Source organism: Poecilia reticulata, chromosome 5 (assembly GCF_904066995.2).
Source record: "Poecilia reticulata chromosome 5, P_reticulata-male-v2, whole genome shotgun sequence".
In the NCBI taxonomy this organism is placed as follows: Eukaryota; Metazoa; Chordata; class Actinopteri; order Cyprinodontiformes; family Poeciliidae; genus Poecilia; species Poecilia reticulata.
Genome location: NC_088834.1, coordinates 24,499,751 through 24,519,732, shown reverse-complemented (window position 1 = coordinate 24,519,732; position 19,982 = coordinate 24,499,751). Strand labels below are relative to the sequence as shown.

Genomic DNA, 19,982 nt, shown 5'->3' with positions numbered 1-19,982 from the left:
TAACAAAAAGGGAAAGGGCAACAGCAAAGGAGGAGGACGCAGAGTCATTTTAATGACGGCTTGAAAAATTTAAAAGAGGTGAAGGGAGCAGGACACAGTTGAATCTGCGTAATGAAAAGCTCCCTCGGAGAAAGAATGTCAGTCCTCTGCGCAGCAACAAAAGGTAGAGGGTATGACATCAAGCTGGAGGAGGAAGAGGAAGAGGCCGACTAATGAGTATGTATGAAGTAGAGTGAATAATTATGTTTGGTTTTCAAATAAAACGACCTTATTCATCCTATTCTCCAACTCAATAACATCTTTGATGCGTGTCGCATTGCGCAATTACATTCACGAGTAGATAGTTACGGCGTTTTTAATAGGTCATTTATGGGTCGTTTAAGAATGAATAAAAAGGTTCAAATGTAGCATATTAAGAGACAATTTATCCGACGGTTCAGTCTTTTGGATTATCTGTGAAGCTATAGAGCCTATATATTTATAGCCTTCTCCCTGAGATCAAGCAGACATGACACCAATCCATAAAGGATGATTAACGTAGCTTCAAAGCGCGTCACAGCCGCATGGATCCAGCTTGTGAACTTGCGATGGAGAACACGCTCACTCAAGACCCCTGGCAAAACATTAAAGATCGCTTTAAACATCAAAGGTAAATGTTGAAGGAAGCGAGAGACCATAAGGAAACTGAGAATATCCACAAACATTGTGAGGAGCTTTGTTACCTGGTCTGTCTTACAGAAAGCTAAAGTCTATTTGAGAATAGATCCTCTCCTCACGTTTCCAACGCGGATCAGGAGCAGTGGTTGCTCCAGACTGCTAGTTACTAATCATTCTTGCTGTCTCAAAAGTAGCAAACAAGAGCAATATGTATTTTCTTTTTTCTCCAGGCAGCAAATGGGTCTTCTGAATCTCTATGTACCCAATTATATAGATCATTTTTTATTTTGTAATATTTTTCCTGAGCTTCATGATTAAAAGGTATTGATTTTTTATTTTTGTTTTGTTTTACTTTCCTTCTAAAGAGTAGTTTGTCATTTGCTCTTTCCTTGTTCAGTTAACTATCTATGTTTATCCCAAAATACATTTAAATTAAAAGAAAAAATATTATCAGTGGTTTTCTAAAATGAGTTTAGCAGTTAAAGCTTCGAAAAACAGACTAGGCACGAACTATGAACACCTCCCCCCCCCCAAAAATGGGTGTAAAAGTGCATCCCATAACAAGCACACAAAATGTATCTTCTAAATGTGTCTTCTACGTCTCAGTAAAACATGCTTCTAGGCCCAGTTTCAGGGCTCAGCAGAATTACTTGAGGTCCAGCGTGCTGAAACGTTACTGAAACCGTAAATCAAGTCGTCGCCTGCTCCTCCATCAATTACTTAGTTTTTACAAGCTTACTGCAGCAAGTGTTTAAGGAAGAAATTAGTTAACTCATAAACATATGTACGTTTATTTTCCGTCACCTTGGACACGCTGGACAAATGTTCTCAGCACACAACTGAGGAGCTTTAATCGGTCTTTGCAGCGGAAATCATCTGACCTCCTGTGGGCATGAGTCAGGTTTGGCAGAGGCGATATCACTCTACGCCGCTGTGATGGCTCTTTTACAGCTCTGTGAAACAGAAAACTACACACGCGTGGTATATCAATGGGGATTCCCCTCCCCCCCACTGCTGCCGTTTCTGCACTTACCCCCTCTCCATTCCTCTCCACTGTGGTTGTAACACTGTTGGAAGCTTCCCAACCTCTGCTGAGTTAAGCAGCGTCCACTCACTCTGTGCAGCATCTTTGGATACCACAGGCATACGGAAAAATTTAATTCCCCGGCAGGGCAGTGAGCCCTCTGTGCCTCGAGTAAAGAAAGGACTAAACCAAGACACTGGCATTCTTCTTCCTGGATTTGGTGCAATGGTATGAATATCATCTCCTCCCAGTGCTGCTGTGTTGATGTCTTCATTTGTGCTGCTTGACAATAACAAGCTAACACTGAGCCATACATGTTAACCCTTTGCTTCATTCAAAGTTGAAGGTAGGAAAATATTAAGAGACTACATAAAATTATCAATTTCTCTGATTTTACTTTTAATAGGTTTATGTTTGTGTAAAATGAACATTGTTCTTTAATTCTATGAACTGCTGACAACATGTCTCTGAAATTCCAAGCAAAAAAAATTATATTTATTTGCAGAAAATGAGAAATGGTCAAAAAGATGCAGTGCTTCCAGACCTGAAATAATGCAAAGAGAACAAGTTCATATTCATTTAGAAACAACAATGTTACTAATGTTGTAACTCAGAAATATATATTTGGTGGAATAACCAGGTTTTCAGTCAGGTTCAGTGCAGTGGGCTCTTAGTTTTTTCCAGAGCTGTGTAAACCTAAGGTGAAATGACGGGTGGTCCAGCACTCTTACCGTAATTTCTGGACTGTAATCTTCTACTTTTTCCCCCCCAAGCTTTGAACACTTGCAATGTGGCTAATATATGGCTTTTTGTCAACATGTTCTGATTTGAAAGGCTGCACTGCTGTGTGTTGAAGCCCAAGAGCAAAAGGAAAGTGAAGCTGTTCAATTCCCACAACAAAGAAGACGCCTTTGGGTGGCTTTAGCGAGTAAGAAAGTACAATTTTATTTGGTTTTCACAGATAAAATCACAAAGTGCTTCACAAAGTCCGTAGGAAAAGCACATCAAACATAACGATGAGTGAAGTTTGTTTGACGCACTCATTGATTGCAGGAGGAAAATAGCAATCAGTGACATTTCCCTGTAGGCTACTGGATTTATTTATGTTTTTTAAAAGCAGCCTTGTTACAGGTGTTTGGAAAAAGTATTTGAAGTTTTTATATCATTAAAAGTAAGAAAAAAAAGTTTAATGTAAATACCTTATGTTACAACACAGACACCTATGACTTACAGTATAGACAAGCCCAGTGATTATATGTACGCCTTTTCGTTTTTTAAAAAATCTTTTCAAAGTCAGAGGGTGGGACTTGCGTTCAGGTGCGCCTCACAGTCCTTAAATTATGCTACTTCTATTGGTCTTACTGGGAAGCTAATATCTGTTTCCTAATCTATAGGTCAACATCTACAGAGGTCATGAACTTGCTACTTGGTTGGCCATGGATTTGCGGTCAGAGCAGGATATTGTTCTTGCTTTCTCTTGCTGTTTATCAATCTGCTGGTAATTTAGTGATTTAGTAATTTAGCTCTGAATTAAGGGACATTTCAATTTTTGCAGTTTCTCATTTCATAGACATTTTTGTTCTTACGTATAACCACCTCTCATCTTGGATGATATTTCAAGTTGGGCACAAAGCAGGTATTGTTTCAGTAAGAAATCTTTTAGTCCAAACTAGTATAATCCAGAAAGTACACCCTCCCCAAATCCACAGACAGAGTTTGGGGAAGGTGTCTAAGGCAGATGAAGAACTGAAATTTGTGTAAAATAATATTTTTTTTTACATTTTTTTGCCATGAATACTACTCATACATAGTGAAGGGATTGCATAATTGTTTGCGCAGGAAGACATATTTGAAAGATAACATTTTAAATGGCCTGGGTGAGCAACAGGGAAGTTTTGTTTAAAAAAGTGGTTCTTTTTGTTTTTTGTCTTAGTTAGCCTGAAACAAGTGTAGCTTTAGACTAATATCTATTAGATGTGTAAAACCAATTCTAAGTGCCAAAAATAAAATCACTCTCAAAACAAATTTATTATCTTCCAAATTTAACACAAGCATCTATGGATTTTTTCCCCCAGTTTTGCTACCCGCTGACGTACGAGAGTGTTTCACTTTTTTGTGTTTTGATTTTGCAGGGGAGAAAAAAAGTCCACAATAAAATGCAAGTAAAAGACGTTCCTGTCATTGCACACACACACACACACGCGCACACACGCACACACACACGCGCATACACATGCAGGAATCATGAAGTGAGAAAGCACATCAGCTCGTTCTACCTCGTACTTGTAGAGCCCTTTGAGGTGTGAACGATGCCTAAGCCTGCCTAAATCCTTTGGATGATATTTAATTTGATCTGGACGTGTCAATGCGGCTCATGGATCGCCGTTTTATTCTCAATTTTCTTCTGAGGATAAATTGTAAAATGAAGTGTCTGTCCAAATTTTCCGCCAGTGATGGTGTGGAATTAACGAGGCTTAGCTCTCGTCGGTGACTCGCCCACCGGCTTCTGGAGGATATTGATTTGGATTAAAAGGTTAAATGTTCACCTGGGCCACGGATCCGATTCTGCGACGGGTCCCGCTGCACACTGGGCCTCGCTCGAGGGAATGTCAGTTCAGGACATTTGACTCCACAAACTCAAGAGAAGATTACTGAGAGTATCTAATCTCTTTACAGCTGTCTGTCCTGACAGTCTGGCCCTGATCTGAGAAAAGCAATACAGCGGCTGAGCTTATCGCTACAGACGATGAATGAGCCGAGAAATAAATCTAATTTCCGCGGCCCAGAGGTTGTCTAAATCTACTTGTTTTATTCTTCGCTCGCCGTCGAACCGAGTGTGAGATAAGACGGCAAGAAATAGACTACAGCGTGCTTTAGCTAAAGCAGTTTTCTGTATCTGCTGATAAGAAAATTAAACTACGGAGGGGCTCTTTCGCTGTAGTTGATATAAGTTCCAGGTTTTTTAGACCAAATGGGAACCGGTGTTTTTGTAAATATACTTCAATAAAAGCTCTCTTTATATACCTGTGCCTCACTGGCTAATGTCTTTATCCTGCCTATCAAATATGTAGGATAGCTAACTTAAATTGCCAAAAACAATGTTTTATCTGTTATATTTAAAATGAAGCCCAAAGTTATTCAAAGACCTGAACAATTCAGATTTAACTTGACCACCATGTTCCTGCTGACTGGAACAAAAGCTGTGAAAATAGTGCAAAATGCAGAGAGACAATTTATCGACAATAACTGGTTATGTAGACATACAGCCTGCAGCAGCAGCCGGTTTTTGTCTTAAACCAAGGTCTTTGCTTACAACTTGGCACATCTTAAGAGGCTCGTTGGGGGAATGTGGAGTGCTTCAAAGAGGACCATAAATTAAAAAAGAAAGAAAAAAAAGGGATAAACGGGAAGCAGTGACCTTTGCTGCAATCTCATATCATTAAAATTTAAAGTTACTAAACCGAGACCAAAAGTCTTGCCTTCTTCCCATGCAAAATAAAATGAAGCTTTATTTTCCTGAGCATTGTCTAGTGATGTCTGCTGAACTATCGTCGTCTCAAAGCCTTTAAAGCACTCAACATTCAACCCACAGTTCTTCAGAGAACATTTAAAACCTCGGGTAAAATTCAATGATTTAGATGCAAATGAAATGAAGGTCTATAAATAACTGCATAGCAACAAAACATTTTTAACCGGTAAGTACCTTAATGGCTATTGACAATTAATCGGATATGCAGAAAAAATGTTTTTGTCCATATTATTTTAAGAAATTAATATGGACAAGAAGTCGAAATGTGAAAACATTAGCAATGCGTAGATGCTAGTAGATCTAGTCTGATTCAGAGATGAAAGCACCAGAAAAAGTCTCATTCATGGGTTTTTGTGGCATGTTTATGCTGCAGCTTAATCGTTTCTAAAATCATAATTTGAAGATTAGCATCTGAATTGTCGTGCAGAAGCAATGATTCTATTTATTTGTGATCATTGGCAAAACACGACGATAAAGCTAACAAAACCCAGAAATGCATTTTTGTGTATTTGGGGTGGTGCTGGGTCAGAAAATGTTTTTCTACTTTGTTTTTTAGGATTGAACATTCTGCTGTTTCTGTCCAAATTTAATTTCACAAAACAATTCACGCAAATTCCTTCATGCTGTGTTTCCATTTTTTTCTACAAAGACTGAGGTGGTAAAAAGGTTTAAAGCAAATCCATTGCTTTTAATCCTGAGCCGGTTAATGAGAAAGTGTAACAATTATTGGTTTGATTTTGTTTTTCTAAATCTTCTTAGAAATGAAATGTTATGTTTTCATGAACTGTAAATGGGAAATCGCTACAATTAATGGACAACAAGGTTTGAAAACATCAGTCTGTGTGTAATTAATCTTTAAGAAATGCTTCATTTAGTGATGAAGTTAATGAAATACATAAACTTTTCAATAACACGTTTATCGAGTGGGAATTAATTGAATTGTGGCCTTTGGCAGGTTTAGTTTTATCATCCACTGAGATATGAAACCACAAAGGTCTAGTTAAAATAAATATTGAGCTGAATATAACAATTCAGATGCTGATATAAATCTTATTAACCACAACCATAAAACTTGGAGTAGAGTAGTTAGGAACATGTGAGGAAGTTGTAATGCAAAGCATTTCTGCAACAGGCCAGAATAACATCCTTAATCTATATTTTTCTTGTGTAGTGCATTCTGAGTGCAAAGTTATCTTTTTATTTGAGCAACATGTTCCTCCTGACTGAAAATAACATTAACTTTCCCTGTGCAGAGAGATAAAGACTGGGGTGATGTCAAGGAGGCTTTCCAGCCTCATGGACATGTTTATTGCTATTTTTAAAGCAAAATCACAAACAAAATATAAACCCAGTATGTGCATAGCACAGTAAAAATAGCAGGTCACCTGTCTAAGTATTAATCATCCTGCCATGTTTCACCTTTCACCTATTTCACCTTATAAACACTCTGCAGACGAAACAGCAAATCAGCAACATAAAACACAACAACAGTGTCCTTATTTTTTCTTAAAAAACATCTCAGGACAAACATTACAGTACAAATAAAGTCACAGTGGCTCTTATTTCAAAATTGGGTGATGATTCGGCCATTACTGATGCTAACATCCAGTAAAATAATGACACTAATGATTTTACGACATACCTTAAACTCCTCTGACATCTTACTTTTAAAATGTAATTATCTTCCCTGAGCTGCAATATTTATTTTATTGCATAACTTATTTCAGCACTTTAAGTCTGGTGCTTTCTTCCATGTAATGTGAGGCCTCTGATGTTTTCTCATTAAAAAGGCAAATAAAGTTTGTCCCTTAATCCTGGCTGGGAAATAAAAGCAAACGCTTTACTGAACCCTTGGGCTTGTTTGCTTTACCAGCTGTGCCAGTTGAGGCGGCAATTACCACGGACGCAATAATGGAGAGTTAATGTTCGTCTTTTCTAAGCAAAAAAAAAACAAAAAAAAAACAACATAAAGTTGCAACCGTCTTTTAATGAAGGGTATTCAGAAAGACATCTTTCTCTAATTGTACTCAAGAAATTCAGTGCTAAGAAATCTTGTATTTTTGGATAGACTGTCTGTCTTTGGCACAATACCGAGAGCATCTACTGTGGTGTCCGGAGTAAAGTCCTGGCTGTCAAACCCCTTCACATTCAGCTGCAGATCATTTCAAGAACTGAAGGTATAAAAAACTCAGTATATTGATTCATTAGCAGATGTTTTTGAAATTATTTAGCAAATTGTTTGTACCTGGTGTGTTTGTAGTTCATAGGTAGGTCAATAACAGCTACTGTCACACAACGAAACCTTAAAATATGCATCTGAACATGATTTTATTTATTTATTTATTTATTTTTATAATACATGCCCCATTTCCACGTTTTCCTCTGAATACTAATGTATGGGTTGCCATCAGCGGGTGGGTGAGCCAGACCCTGGACTTTATTCTTCTAATGAATGCTCCATGTAGTTTTGGTACATGCTCAACCTTCTTCCTGTGCTTTCCACTCACTTCTTCTATGATGCTTATGCAAAGCAGTCGACGGTCCAGGCGCTCCCTTGCAGAGCCTTTAGTGTTCAATAAATTGTTGTGCTTGTGTGTGGAACTCCACTCAAACAAAACTGTCTCTTTCAGCCAAACGCCATACAAAACTAATGATAAGGGACTTTAAGTAGTATTTTGAGGCACAGGCAGAAGCGAGGGTGTGGATGGTAATACCAGTTCAACCAGCACTTCTAACACAGCAACCTCTGTATTTTCCAGAGAATGTAGATCCTTACCGTGACTTTCAGTAGGCTGTCAATGTTTCCAAATCCTTAACAGAGGTTAAAGGCTCAAAAGATAAAAAAAAAAAACTTTTCTATACTCCATTTAGCCTTCTTGTTATCTGCTTAAAGTATTGCTCTCTCTCTTTCTCTCTTTTTCTCCTGCAGCGAAATGAACCATGGACATGTTTCTACATTTCCTTTTAATTAGCTTACACCTACTGAACTTTCTCTGTATTGATTTTTAAACACCTAACTGAACCTGAAACGAAGCTGACACAGACTCTTTACTAAAGTTACTCTGCACTATCTGGTGGTGATTTGTTATGGTTGTTTATTAATCAGTGAAAGATTGGACGTTTTTTAGTTTCAACTTGGAACTCAAATTCTCCTTTCGGACCCACGTGTATCGAGACAAGAAGAGTACAGTGGAAAAATTTTATATTTCAGTATGAAATATTTCAAATGTTGTGATTAAAGTTCTTTAAATTATAAGGTTTGACATTTAACATAACTAATTTCAGATTAGCACTTTACATCCATCCATCAATCCACACACTTTCTTGCTGAAAAGTAACTACAGTGCATATAAATATATATAGTGTGCGTGCGTGCGTGCGTGCGTGCGTGCGTGCGTGCGTGCGTGCGTGCGTGCGTGCGTGTGTAAACTTCACTCCATGGATACATTTTAGTGACTTTTGGGCATTGACTTCAGTCGATTACTGTTCCTTCTCTTGCAACGGTTATTTTTTAGCATTATTCAAATCTCTGCCAACACCATAAATTATATACTGTGAGTGCATCTTTTTGTTTAGACAGCAGATCTTACTTGAATGAAGGGGAATAAGAGGCCCACAGCAAAGTTGGACAACCAATTCACAGTGCCAGCGATCATGAAAGCAGCAGGTCTGTAGGATTGTTCAAACAGTTCCCCAGTCAGGATAAATGGGATGCCACCTGAAAGAGAGAGAGAGAGAGAAAAAAAGATATATGAACCATTAGTTACAACAAAGTGCTGACAGCAACTAACAGAAACAAATGGTTTCAGTTTGAAAAACAAACACGCCCTTTAGGTGCTTCATAACTTTTTATTGTTTGCTCTCGCTGCAGGCTGCAGATCAAAAACTGGTGCAGATTATTAATTTGTTCTATTTTTTCTAGAATCTGTAAAGGTTCTGCAGCAATTTATGCTGCGGGACTGAATTTTCAGCTGCACAATCAGGCACGTCCCTTAAATTTTTAATTTCAACTGCATGTTGTTCTAAAACAAACTAAATGAAAACAAATAGTTACAATTCTGCTAAAACCTTGAGAAATCAGAACTGGTGATAAAAATCACTCCTTAATTGGCGCACGACACGTACGGTTTGTCTAAGAAGACCCTATCAAAGATGAAAACTCCAGCAGAAGGTATATTTCTGCCTGTTATATGGCTGCTGTGATGTTTAAACAAAGTCAATGAACATTTGCATAGACAATCACTTTGAGTTTGGCTTGTCAACAGTGAGCTCTGTAGGAGCAGATTAAAACTTGTCTACTCAATGAAAAAAATGACTGTTTAAATGTAAAGTCCATCCATCCATCCATCCATCCATCCATCCATCCATCCATCCATCCATCCATCCATCCATCCATCCATCCATCCATCCATCCATCCATCCATCCATCCATCCATCCATCCATCCATCCATCCATTTTCTTACACCTTTGTCCCTTAGTGGGGTCGGGAGGTGCTGGTGTCTATCTCCAGCTAACGTAAAGCAAGTCATAATGTGAAAAGGTTGAATACTTTTATGAAGCTAAAACTATGGAAAATCAAATGCATTTATCATTACAGTCGGTACAAATTGATACAATTTACTATTTACTTGTTTTTTTTTAGAATAATCGTTGCTCAATCTATGGATTAACACTAAGCACAGAGGTAGTGTGTCTCACTTATGTGCACCTCACTGCACCATGCATTCATTGCACCAATCAAGTATCTAACTCCAATGTTGAGGGTACTTTTAATGTGTCTGCATTGAGTTCACATGTGAAACTCAAACAGATGCATAATTAGTTTATGTTGAAAACACTTAGACTAAGACTAATTCAGTAAAAAAAAAAAAAGTTTTAAAGTTGTAAAAAGAGTTCAGAAAGAGACATAAAATAAAACACAAATGCAGTTTCATTAACTATGAGTAAAACATTTATTTCCAATGTCTTTTTTTATTTTTGCATTTGTGTTACCTTAGTAGTAGTAATGTGAAGGAAAGCACTGGTTTTGGTTTTATTTGAGCTCTGGAGCTGGACAGACAGCAGATGCTTCCCCCTGAGGCAAGGTCAAGTCAGTGGTTTCATTAAGAAAAGTGAAAGTTGTTTAGCACATTTTCAGCTATAACTATTAAATAATAGTCATCAGGATTCTAAATATTTGATGCCAATATGCAGAGTTACCATAGTAACAGGTATTCATTTGTATTATACGGAGTGATGTGACAAAAACAGGTATTCATTTGTATTATACGGAGTGATGTGACAAAGTGTCAACAAATGACAAAGTTGTATTAGTGAAATAGTTTTCGTTCAACTGTTACTGTAACTGTTAACCAGGTCAGAAAGCCTTGAAAGACGAGGTTGTGAGTTTAATATCAGGTCTCTATAAGCTTTTTCTTTGGCTAAAATATGACTCAACTTAAAATGTATAGCCCCTTTGAAATATTCAGGATGACCTGTATATTTCCATTATTCTGCCTTTATTGGGGCAAAAGTAAGACGAGCAGTAAACCTATTGTTTCTTTCTCGTGTGATGAAAGAGGTTCAAAACTTTATCTCCTAGGAACAGATTGCAAAACTTCAAAAGACTAGAATAGTTCAAATGTATCCTATGCTACATCTTATACAAAGCTGTTGGGATACTGTCCATCTTCAAGGAAAAACAAACAACAGGGGAAGATAAAGAAAAGAAACTCTAACAAGCTGCACAGTTCAAAAGGAGAGCTGGCAACACCTACTCAGGTCTTTGACTGTATCATCGTATCCATAACAAAGTCGTTACACCATTTCTTTCATACTTCCTCACTGACTGTTTCTTTGTTCCTTCATTTCTCACATTTATCTTTGAAATATTTTAGTACTCGATTTCTTTTATGTTCGGTGTCAGGAGGTTGTTCCTCATGGTTTGCCAAGCCTAATCCTTCATAATCATAATCAGGCCACAACCTAGCTCAGAGCTAGCTAAAACCCACACCGATTTATTCGAGAACATATATGAACAAAGATAAAGACAGAGAAACTCAGTGGTGAAGTTTTTAAAAAAAAGGGTTTGGGTCATAAAACTACACTCCAAGCTTCAACCATCTGATCAGTCCATCCTCCCAACGACTACAAACGTAGCAGAGGCATGGCTGTCCACCTAAAGTGACAACGAGGAGAAACCCATCATAACACAGCAGCGATGAAGAGATCCACTGCTGAGGGGGGTCGCTGTGTCAACAGGGGCGACTAATAGCCATGCTCTCCAAAAGTTATCATGTGGATCCTTAACTCAAGGCCGTGGCAGAGCTTCACCCTCCGGTGACCCTAATCATAGCAGGCGCTACAATCTACAAGACAAGATTTATTGCAGATTTATTGGTAGGACTGTTCGAGTGGAGGATTAGAGCTAAATGCAACTTAAAAACTTTAACAGAACTAGAAGCTAGTTTCCATCCAGTGTGACTGGGCTTGAGCTATTTTAAGAAGACTGGATTAAAAAAAATAAAAAAAAATCTTGGCAATGATAAAAAAGCTCAAAAAAGCCTGGCAGCTGTAATTGCTGCTTAGTCTATTTCAGAAATAATCTGTTTACATGGTTTGAGGCAGTGCAACAGGAAAGAAACTTTAAGTCACCTTTTCACATTTTTCGCATTATTAGTTTTTCTTCATATATCAGGATTGTATGTTATGTGGTGAGTTTTAAATAAGGCTGGAGGAATTTTGATGTAAGTGATGATGGTGTTTGGTGCAAAGCATTCTAACGCATGCTACATGGCCAGAAATCCTTTTAAAAATTGGTCAAAACAGTGCAAACGCCAGCAGAGATGCAAGGGGTTGGAGACGATGCGGCTTGCTGATTAAAACCAAACATGTGCTCATTCATGCAGTCGATTAGATGACACAAAAGAATTTTCAGCATGTCAAACACCCATCACCTGATTTCAGCAGGTGATTATAGATACCTTTCAGTTTTGTGTAATGGAGTTAATCCATGGTGATCCAAGTAAAAATATAGGCCTATAGGGATATGTTCTGGGTGGCACTGTTAGAATGCAAATGACTGAATGAAGATTGGTTGTCAGACAACCCCAAATAGTACAGAACAATAAAAGGCAATCAAGGGGAAAAAAGGAAACATGACGAGAGAAACAGGAGACTTAGAAGTGACACGCAGGAAACAAACGCATCACGGTTTTCCTGCTAATGATTGTCCCTTGGATAAAAGCAGGGATTATTCACAACAGCAAGTAAAGAGAGCTCAATGTTTGTTTTCAACAGGTTCTTTGCCAGCGCTTCTAAATCTGTATGAAGCCATTAGCGGCGCTGGCGGCTGACATTCTTCCATACAGGAGACAAAGTGGCGCTTCTGTTCGGAAACTTACATCCTGAAGTTGTTGCACACGTCTCAGTGAAAAGCCACAGCATTAATGCAACGCGGCGAAATCTTATTGGTCATTGAGAATGTTTGTTACCATGGAGACTAAACATGGGCTAGTGGACTGACCTTGTAAATTTGAAAGACAAGTTGCTATGCTGCTCCCCACACAGGTACCATGTTGATGTTCTACATCTGAAAACAAGAAGCTACTCCACTAATACTCCTGATACGGGAATTTTTTAGCCTTACTAAATATTTCAATAGATATTAAATGGAAATTGAATTGTTTTTGGGAAAAAAAAGAGTAACACTTTATTTGAAGGGGTGTTCAGACTGACATTATACTGTCATAAACATGACGGAGTCTTCATGAATGTCTGACTGTTGTCATGAAGTGTCATTCAGTAAATAATGACACTTTTAGTGCAAGGTCGACACTTTTAATTGACTTTTAATGTCAGTTTTAGTGCAACTTTGCACAAAAATGTAGTAATTATTCACCAAATGATGCTAACGTGACACTTTTTATTTACAGAATGACACTTCATGACACTTCAGTCATAAGCATTCATAAAGACGTCTTCATGATCATGACAGGAGTTATGTCACGTTTATGCCAGTGTAAAGTCATAAAGTGTTAGCAAAAAAAAGTTGAAAGGCTATGAAACTCAAATAAAATCAGGCAAAAAGTTTCAGCTAAAGTCAGCTCAGAACTGATATAACAAACTTAGTTGTCAAACATTATTCACTGTCGAGTGTTGCAACTAAACAAATGCAGGTTTCCCATAAAACACTAACTTGACAGTGTAAGTTCTACAGACATTTTAAAGAGTGACAAAAAAATATGCACTGCTCAGAACTAATTAGTTTTATTAAGATAAATGCTATTTACAAGTTATTGCTGCAGAGCTGCTTTCCTGTAGATTTCTTAATAATTTCCTTGCTAGACTTGATAGATTTAATCACAACAACCTCTTTTCAAACACACTTTGTGTCCCTGAATCTTAAAAGCATTAGTTTTTTTTATTTCCTCTATGGGTCATGAAAATCAAATTTAAAGAAGTTTTGTTTTGTTGCCTGAAATTCTTGGTCAATGTTTTCATTTTTAATTAAATGATACCGTTACAAACAACTGACTATAGAAAGTAATGCATCCTGGTAACGGTTCAACGTAAATCCCACCTCTATGAGCCATAAAGGCTCCAAGCAGAACAGGCAGAGACTAGAAACGGCTCGTATGTGTGACGGGTTTTTCTTCTGTTTCAGCTTGACCTCTTTAGACGCCACATTTTCACACCAATGGTGCCAAAACCGTCATCCGTTCTGCCGCAAGCTGGGACCTGCAGACAGCTGGAGAGCAAGGAGGAAGTGACCACCAGTAACTCCGTTTTTTTTTTTTTTTGTTTTTTGTAATTGATTTTGACACAGGTTTTACCAGCTCACCTGCATAATTCAACAATGTGCCAGAAACTCTGCATTCACTCTGCAATCATATAATTCACTATTATATGATTTTTAACATATAATAGTGAATTTATTAGAAAATTTCAATGCATCAAATACAACAAAAGTTCTAACAGTAAGAAATGATGAGGCCAAATTATTTAGCAGTTTCTTTAAAGACGAGAAAATTTACTTTCGTGAGCTTTACCTCATGCTACAATGTCATTTCTTCATCAGGCACACTTTGACTCATTCATGCATGTTTGACAAATCTTTGAGTTTTTCATGGCAGCCAGTTGGTGCCACATATTTACCCCCACACAGACTAGCGGCAGCAGCAATTAGCAAACGCTTAGTGAAACTGCACATCTGCTGAGGTTGTCATATAAACTGCAACGCTCCAAAGAATGTTTGTAAACGGCATCAATGAATACGTCCCAATTACATAATACAAGATTTATCAGAGCTGAACTCTGACCTCCAATCCTTTAAATATTCCCACCACACTAATGGCAGATTGGGCAGTGTGACAAACATCTGGACACTACAGAAATGATTAAAGCACATGTATACTGGTTCACATTGCATCTATGACAATGTCACACTGACTTAAAAGAAACATTAAAAAAAAGAAAACTTTCTGGGACTGTAAGGGAAGTTTGTTCATTTAGCTTTTCTAGAAACTCTTGCAGGGTGAGAATCATAGTGGTGCCATGTCTTGGTTCATTTTAGGTTTATTAAAACATTATTTCTCAGCATTGCTATTTTTACAAGTGCCATAAAGCAGAAAAAAAGCAAAACTTAAGTTGTTGGTTTGTTATTAAAGGTCTCTAGGAATAGAAGGACTAGAATTTTTATGTTTAAAATTTTAGCAAAAAATGGAAAAATGAAACTAATAAATTTGCACTCTGGTTTGATACATGAGTTAGTACCTGTCACATATTGGACACCATTTACAGATACACAGCTTTACACAAATAGCACGTCACCTTTCAAATCATCTGTTACTGTAGCTTATGGAAATTGAACTCCAGGTAACAGAAGGCCATGGATTTCTTTGGACATGTCTGCAAACGTCAGACATGCAGTGCTGCAACTTATAAACATTACATTTACCACACAGACACACTACTGCTGATGATTTGTGCATGTACTGTTCAAATGCAAAAGTAATGAAGCCATAGTTACTTTACTACTTTACACGTAGGGACACTTAGAGACTACAGAGCGTTAAATATGCATCCTCAGATGGTCAAGTGATTAGTAAGTATAGGGGGAGCAGTCAATCATGGCTTTCACAGAAAGCTTGTGTCATTTCTTCACATTTAGAAAAGAAAAGAATAATATCAGATATAGAGGAATCAAGGCGAGATAAGAAGGTGTGACAAAAGCCTAAACATTACCTTGAAATCATGATCCTGTTGCCTTCCAGTGACTTAAATTATATTCCATATTCTGGCTTTTATGCCTTTAGTTATTTCTGTTTTTATTTAGCACAACATTTGTTGTGTGTTCTTGGAGTCCTAGCTATCCCATTTTTGTCAGATATTTCCCTGTGCTTACTTGCATTATTTCTATGGCCGTGTGTCCGTTTTCAATTTTTCCAAATCTCCTCTGTCTTTCTTCTCTCCCAGCTGCCATGTATTTTCTCTTGATTATGACTCACTTGATCCTGGCTCCACTAATCACCTCTCCAGCTTTATTAGCCTGTCATTTCCTGTTGCTCATCATCAGATTCTTTTGTGATAACTCTACCGTCCAGTCCGTTCCTTTTCAATCTGTTACAAAAGCCTGCGGTTTTCCATGTCTTTGCTGTTTTTGTTTGTTCTTTTTTTTACTTCTCTTGAACTGAATCGTCAACCAATGCCATGATCCTTGTACTGTTCTGTCTGCGTTTTCGTCCAAATCCATCTCAACCACTCATCACGCGCAGTGGCGCAACTACACATTATTCAGGTGGATGCGAAAACATAGAACGGCGCCCCCCCTCCCCCCGACCGAGGGAAGGAACGTCAGGGTGAAGGAGCGACGCTCACTCAGCCACCCCCCCCCCCCGAGGCGACGATACGTGAAGGGTAAAACTTGCTACATTTACCTCGTTATGTGCGCGAGGTGAAGGAGCGTAAGGCGCGCAACAGTGTACGGGAAAACATCATCAGCGCGCCGCCCCCTCCAGACGGGGTTTTGGCGCCCCCTCTGGTGCTGCGCCCCTATGCGTTGCATACCCTGCATACCCACTTTTTGCGCCTCTGATCACGCGTATTTTGCTGGAGAACCTTTTTTTTTTTACATGAGTGACAGAAACTGTCTTTAAGATTCCTTAATAGTAGAAGTAACATTCAGCACATTGCAAGAACTTTTCAACATTTTTTTTTTCTGTGATACTGGAGAGAACAGCGCTCCAGAATGTTTTAAAGGACAATCGTCTCTTTAAAACCCACAATGTCTTACACCTACAGCTACACCTTTCCTTCATTTAATATGCAAGGATCTATGAATATCAAATCACTTGCTTCTATCTGCACAGATTTTCAAATCTGCTCACCTTCAGATGTCCTTGAATCGTGTAAAATGACCCTATGCTATACAACTGTGTAGCAGAATTGTGTAATATTGCAGTAACTCCTTATGCTTCCTGTAGACAGAGGTGGGTATTAACTAGTTACATTTATTCAAGTAACTTTTTAGGAAAAAGTTAGCAGCCTTGCTACACTGTACTCTTTACTTCTACTTGAGTTATGTTATTATGAAGTTTTACGGTAAAGCAGAATTTGCACGTATGAAGTTTTACGGAAAAGCAGAATTTGCACGGAAGGGGCTGAACTAAGTTAGTTTAAACTTGATTCATACTTTGTTGACACAGACACCCACCTCTCAAATCTGACTTAATGAAACAATAAAAAAAAAAACAGATCTACAACAGAGTCATTGGTGGTTTGTCATATACTTAACATGAAAAGGGGCCCCTTAATTATATTCCGTTCAAGGCCCCATGCCACCTTTTTCCAGTCCTGCATAATGAGCTAGAGCCACTGCGCTGCACATCTCTCTGCTGGATGAGGAGATTTAAGTATCACGAGCAGGGACAAGTTTTCTGTTTCATGACTGCTGAGTTTTTAATAAGGCTAGATGTTTGTATTTCTAGGCCGGGCTTTATGAGGCGGGATTTTCTGATCTCCGCTCTTCACTGTCAGCTGGCCTTTGTAGCTCTCACTCATATGTTTACAGGTTCACTCCACTCCACAGCTGACTGGAGCAGAGGACATGTAGACAAAACGTTTGATACGGCGTTGTATATAAAAAGAGTATGCAGCGTGATTATGGGGCAAGATTAGTCACACAGGTCAAACATCTGACAACTGAAACATCTCTGCATGGATTTCTAACTAAACAAACAGACAGTAGTTAACAGAGTTGTGGCAAAAAGCACAGGAGGTGGAATAGCAGCTCTGCTGTGGAGAGTACAATGTCTTCTCCCATCACCTGTTTTCGGAAGCATATCGTGTTGGGTTCTGCAGGGGAGTGTTTTCCCCTGCAGAACTAGGATCCAGCTGGTGCTTATCATCTCCAATCAGCCAGGGCCTTAAATAGGAGCGGCTTCCCGGAAGAAGATGCCAGATGGTTCCGCTTCTACAGTGGTACACTCTAGCTCTCAGTGCTGTGTCTAAAGTGTTTAACTTGTTCCTGACGCCTCTTCCATCTCTTTCTTCCTCCTAGAACCAGCTCTCACCTCTGAGATTCAGATCCACCTGACCCTCGCTGTTCTGCTAGGCCTAGCCCCTGGATTCCTCCACAACCACCACCCTGCTGCTGCCTGTCCACCCTCAGTTACCTGCTGGAACTCCTCCACCTGGAAACCCCTCACTGCCCCAACTGCTGTACCCTCCTCTGCTCATCTGAACCCTCAAACCGTAAGCCTTCACCAGGTCACACCATCATTCCTGTCATTATTCCTGTCTAACCGCTCACCCATTTCTCAGTTCCTCCTCTGGCCCGGTTCCTCCCTGCTGCCGCTGATCTACACCTCTCCATCCTCCCCCCATTACACCTTATTGTTCAATAAATCTGTTAAACTTAGTTTGGTGTCCATAGTTGCTTGCCTTCGAGTCCAGGTACCTCTCATTATGACATATCGGTTACATAAAAATCTCTATAAGCTGATGAAAGCTTCGCTCCGTTCTTGGGATTGCTCTGTTAGCTGCTGGATATGATGAAGGCTGTTTTACAAAGTGATGAAGTTTACAGAAAACCCTTAGCAGCCTCTTCATGAAGCTGACATACAACTAAGAAGTGTCTTCAGAGATTTTCTCAGTATGACAGAAGATCCTGCACACAGCACAGTCAGTATGATTATTTTTAATTTGCTTTATTCTTCACAGTATAAACTAAGACATGCCTTAGCTTTTACAACCACTGAATCAAACTGTTTTCCCCACTCCAACTTTGTAGTTATCATGTATACCTACATATAGCGATATAGATAATTACACATCTAAATGACTTTCATTGTTCTACTTGAAACAAAGGATGTGATGGTTGAAGTAAAAGGTTATTAATGTCAATAGTAACTCCGTAATATTTTCTTTAATGTTTGAAAAATGTTTTCTCATCAGAACAACTATCTTTTATCATGATAATGTATTCGTATAGAAAATTGCATTTGTAGTTTTTATTGGAGAAAATCCCATTAAAGTGCATATATCAAAGAATAATTCCATAATCACATAAATCTAACACTTTACTTGCATCTGTGCTTCCACTGCATCCTTTACAATTTCTCAGTTTCACAATCAGTATTTAATATATAAATCTATATCGCACACAGTGAAGCTTAAGATTAGCAAGGATTGTTTTTCTCTCAAATTCTTTAATTAGTATTATCTGTCCTGGTGTTTCTTCCCAGGGACACATGCTCAGAAAATCAATGTGGAGAGGTACCAAGGAGGCATCGCAATCAGACGGCCAAACCAGCACGGATAACCTTTTAAAATGCAGAAGAGCCACAGATTTGCACTAAACTCCCCTGAATAATGAAACTCTTCACCTTATGTCCTAAAATGAAGAGAAAGAGCATTTCAATTGTCATTACCTCGGTTGTGATCCATATCATACTACCAAAAATGAGGATCTCAAGGGAGGCAGACTAGAAAACTAAGTTTTGCTTTTTGGCTCGGTTCTTCCTCTACAATAGTTGAGCGGAGCAGGAGTGGCAACACTGCAGAACAGGCCCCTATCTGTCAATCCCCCCCTCATCCTCCCATCGTTGCACAGATGCTTAACCGAGAGTTAAAATAACAATTTTACCTTAACCAAATCAGATGGTAATCCAAAACAATTTGCATAATCAGATGTAAATCATTTGAGGGGTGCCGAGTCTATTCCAGTCTCATTTTAAATAAAAAAAAAAAATTATAATAAAAATAATGCCTGCCTCACATTATATTTCACATTTCCCGAAATGAGAATCTAATTGTTTTGTTCCTGGCGTCCGCTTGTCAGGAATTGTTTCCACAACAACTCCAATATCTCTCTATACCAACTAAGTTATCCATTCACACTGTTGGTCATCCAACTCGTTTATTACCAAATTCCCTGGTGAGAGGTGATTCATCTTGTTCAATTGTTTCCTGTCCTATCCGCACAAGCCTATCTGTCAGCGCTCTCTATCTGTTTGTCTTTGTCCTGGCAACATCGCCTCTGCATGAGAGATGAATGTGTAACACCATCCAGATAAAACGAGACCAAAATGTTAAAACGCATACCTTCTTATTAAAAAAAAAAGAAGTTCTCATCTATTTCACGCTCATGATTAATGTGCATAAACTGCTGCGACCTCGGAGAGTTGCGTTATGATGGATTAATCCTGCATTTTTCTTTCTTACACAGACTAAGCCTTTAACCGTATTATAATAAAAACAACTGGAATTTACAACAAGGTAACATCAACTCT

General features: G+C 38.5%; 1 protein-coding gene and 1 long non-coding RNA gene across 9 annotated transcripts in view; one reads left to right on the top strand and one right to left on the bottom strand.

Moving 5' to 3' along the window:
- Window positions 1–19,982, bottom strand: part of slc2a9l2 (solute carrier family 2 member 9, like 2) — a 124,575-nt gene that overhangs the window by 13,802 nt on the left and 90,791 nt on the right. For all 8 annotated transcript variants that reach the window (XM_008409515.3, XM_081607351.1, XM_008409518.3 and 5 more), the window contains exon 12: window positions 8,801–8,928. In XM_008409515.3, coding sequence (XP_008407737.1) covers window positions 8,801–8,928 — 128 coding nt within the window. The remainder of the gene's footprint in view (window positions 1–8,800; window positions 8,929–19,982) is intronic.
- LOC145551739 (uncharacterized) lies at window positions 17,756–18,107 on the top strand. The gene is made up of 2 exons (XR_014087631.1): window positions 17,756–17,943; window positions 18,013–18,107. It is a non-coding gene; the product is annotated as an uncharacterized LOC145551739 (long non-coding RNA).